The sequence below is a fragment of the Alligator sinensis genome, unplaced genomic scaffold, assembly GCF_000455745.1.
Source record: "Alligator sinensis unplaced genomic scaffold, ASM45574v1 scaffold206_1, whole genome shotgun sequence".
Lineage (NCBI taxonomy): Eukaryota > Metazoa > Chordata > Crocodylia > Alligatoridae > Alligator > Alligator sinensis.
The window spans coordinates 9,087-12,730 of NW_005843055.1; the positions used below are offsets into that span (position 1 = coordinate 9,087).

At 68.1% G+C, this 3,644-nt stretch overlaps 1 protein-coding gene across 1 annotated transcript in view; it reads left to right on the forward strand.

Moving 5' to 3' along the window:
- The first annotated feature begins 192 nt into the window (after positions 1–192).
- SPAG8 (sperm associated antigen 8) overlaps positions 193–3,644 on the forward strand; it is a 3,705-nt gene continuing 253 nt past the window's right edge. Inside the window, exons 1-2 of the mRNA XM_025193474.1 lie at positions 193–2,336; positions 2,757–2,802. Of these exons, the coding sequence (XP_025049259.1) occupies positions 2,021–2,336; positions 2,757–2,802 (362 nt within the window). The 5' untranslated portion in view covers positions 193–2,020. The remainder of the gene's footprint in view (positions 2,337–2,756; positions 2,803–3,644) is intronic.

Below are 3,644 nucleotides of genomic sequence, written 5' to 3' on the forward strand. Positions count from 1 at the left end.
AAGCTGCCAATACTGGCTACAAACCGTCCAATCTGCAAAGCATCCCTGGCTACCTGGGCCCGCGCGCAGGGCCGGGTCTTCCCCCCCCTGCCCAGGTGACCAGAGCATCGCCTCCCAGGCGCCAGGCTTTTGTCTGCAGACAAGGAGCGAGATCCCCGCTGTGAGAGATTCAACAGCAGCCTCTCAGGCTGGCTGAGACAGATCTCTGGAGAGGGGCACCGACGGGGCATTTCTGCCACACGTACGCGTTGCGAACGTGCAGTTGAGGCTGCTTTTCGCACGCGAACGACTTTGCACCTGTCACTGCTGAACTTCATCTGCTCCTTCTCTGCCCGCTCACTCAGCTTGGTGAGACCTTTCTGCAGCTCCTTTCCATCCGCTCGGACGTGACCCCAGCGAATAATGTAGTGTTGCTGCGGACGTGGGGAATCCACTGTGCACGCCCTTCTCCAGGTCATTCAGGCACGGTGAACAGACCGAGGCCTGGCACGAGTGCCTGGGGGACCCCACCTTGCCCTTCCTCCATCCTGCAAGGTGCCCATTCCGCTGTACCCTTTGCGTCCTGGCTTTTAACCAGCCCGTCCCCCTCTACCGCGCATCGGGCCACGGGCCAGCCCTCCACGTGCTGTCCTGCCTTCTTGGCGCAGACCTGTGGTCCTGCCGTGCTCCACTCCCTCCTCTGTGCCCTGCTGACCTGGTGGCTCCTGTGCCCTGCTCCCTCCACCCAGACTGACCAGTGCCAGCCACTCTGTCAGGCCCAGGCCAGGGCAGCCAGTGGGGGAAAGCAGCGGGTCTGGGGCTGCCTCATGCGGCATGTGCCGCAGTCCAAGCACTGCTGCAGCAGCCCCGTACGTGACTGCCGAAGCTCCCCCCACCGCCGGGTACAGGCACAGGCTGACCTGGGCGACCTTGAGGGCTGAGCAGTGGAAACAGGATGAAATTCAATAGCACCAGGCGCCTGGTGAGGCACCAGGGCTGATCGCAGCATCTCTGCCTTGAGCTGGGGCCCGTTGCTATGACAGGACGGGTGGGGGGAGAGGGCCAGACGTGCCGCACGGTCTCTGGGCAGCTGGGAGCCAGCAGCGCAGTGCCGCTCTGAGCAGGCCTGTGTGGTCCTGGGCGTGTGAGTGCAGGGCTCCTTCCTGGCTGTGGGCAGTGTGGGCCTCCATCGAGCCCCTCGGCATGTGGCTCTGGTCCCCGGCAGTCAGAGAATGGCACGTGGGTTGGAGCAGGTTTGGGGGGTCGGGAGGGGGAGCCCGCGCTGGCACAAGAGCTGAGGGGGGACCCACAGGCTGGGCATGAGCTGGGCTGGCACCGAGACACGGGGCTGCCCTCGGAGCCGGGAGATCCCACCCGGTCCTGCGCTGGAGCTGGGTCAGTTTACTAGACCTCCGCCCTCCTACTCTCCCCGTGGGGCTTGTGCTGGCAGGGGCTGGCTGGAAGGCCCGAGGGCCCCGTCAGTCCTGGCTGCGTGCGAAGCCACCTGCCCAGCCTGTGGCCCCTTGCTGCACGTGCAGCTGAGCCCGGCCAGGCTGCAGGGAGCGCGGTCCTGGCACCTTCGGAGTCTGTCTGTGCCCAGTCCCCGGGGCCTGTTGGAGCCCTCCCAGCGCGGGCGGCGCCGCCCAGGGCCCCGGTGCCTGAGCAGCTGGTCTCAGGATGGGGGAGGCTGCCTGGGCCTCCCAGTGCCCTTACCTCGGAGAGCTGCAGGGACTGGGGCTGCCTTCCCAGCAGCCGGAGACCAAGGGGGCTCCAGTCTGGTCCCGCGGGGTCTGTGCTGGGGTGCCCAGGGAGAGGAGGGTTACTGGGGCCTGGAGAGGCAGAGCCCGGGTAGGGGTCAGGGCTGGCCAGTGCAGGTAGGGCCAGCGTCTCCCTCATTTCATGGCTCCCTTGCTCCTGCCCCACCCAGCAGCCTGAGCTGGATCCCAGGTGCTGCTCTGGCAGGCTGGGCACCTCGCGGGGCAGCCAGGGCTGGTGGCAGCACCAGCAGTGTGGCAGGGGCTGAGCCCGGGGCAAGGGGTGCATGGGGTCAGGAGAAGCCTGTGACTGCTGCCGGGTGCTCAGAGGTCATGTGTTTGGGGCAGCAAGCCCCCGGATGCCGTGCTTGGCGGGGGTCCCAGCACTGGCCCGTCCCAGCCATGGTCGCATTGCTCTGTGTTCGCAGAGAGCAACCAACGAGCTGGACCAAGTGCCCAGCCCAGAGCTGGGCAGCGAGGGCATCTTCTATCGGCATGGGCACCGTGGGTTGCTCACCCCGCAGCAGTGCGCCTGTCTGGCCGACAGCACCACCATGAAGGACGCCTACCGCAGGCCCGTCCCCACGGGGCTCCCCCGGAGAGGTGAGGCTGGTGGGGGCGAGCAGGCTGCAGTGCACTGGTGCGGGTGCAGGAGGGGCTGCATGTGGGCGCCAGGCCATGCCAATGCAGCATTGCTTCCTGGGGCTGCGTGTGCAGGGACTGCCGGCTCTGTGGCACGGAGCTGCCCTCGGCTCTGGCACAGCTGGCATCTTTCCACTACCGCGGCCCAAGCGCTGCAGCTGTGCACGTGGCTCACATGCCCTGCGCTGGCAGGCATGACAGCTGTGCCACGGCCACGCGGCTGTTTGTGACAGGAAGTGCTGGCGGGGGGCAGGGACAAGCCCTGTGGCATGCGGCAGCCAGCTCGAGAGGGCGTAGGGGTCACAGCCCCTCCCGGACCAGGACCAGGACCCGGGCTGGGGTGGGCCACGGCACTGACAATGTCGCCTTCTCTCCTGGCAGGGCAGCGTGAGGCCATGCTGGAGCTAATGCTGTACCACAAATACAGGCAGGTCGGCTTGCCCTCTGCCCCGTGAGGCTGGCTTGAGGGCTGGCAGGGCTGGCACAGGGCAGGCCCGGTCTCGCTGCCTCCGTTCCCCCTGCCGTGCGCTGGGGCTGAGTCCAGCACAGGCCTACCCCGGCCGCGCTGCGCCAGGGTCAGGGGCACCCAGCCGCAGCTGCCGACCTGGCACCTGTCTCACTGCAGCAGTGAGGAGCGGGTGATAGCGAGCGAGCCCAGCGCCCCATCCCATCCCACACAACCCCCGTGGGGCCAGCTCTGAACCGGGCCGAGCCTGAGAAGCCCGCGGCCCTGCTTCTGTGCTTGTGCTGGACCAGCTGGCACTGCCTGCGAGCCCGAGGCCTTTCCTGCCGCTCTGCCTGCCTGCGAGGGTGGCAGGGCCCAGTGCCGGCCAGATGGGGCAAGCGCGGGGTGGGAGCTGCCTGCTTCCCCCGCTGCAGGCCGCTGGGAGAAGGGTGTGGGGAGCGCGGCAGGCCGCGCAGGGACGGAGGCAGGGGTGCTCAGGGCTGCTAGCGAGCTGGGCTGAGCCCGGGCCGGCAGTGCCAGCTAAACCGGCCGCAGGGAGAGCTGGGCTCGCATGCGGGTTGTGGCTCCAGCACCCACAGGCTTGCTGATATGTAGTAGCTGGGGGGGGCGGGCAGGGAGGAGGAGGAAGGCTGGCTGAGCGGTACTGGCACAAAGGCAAGGGGGTCCAAGTCAGCCCTGCCCGGGCACCCACCACATGGCACCAGCCTGAACGCAGCACCACAGCTGGGCCTCGGTGCAGACCCAGGCCTGGGGCCCACGCAGTGCATCCCTGGGGCCCGGGGCTGGCAGGGGTGGGGTGGGGT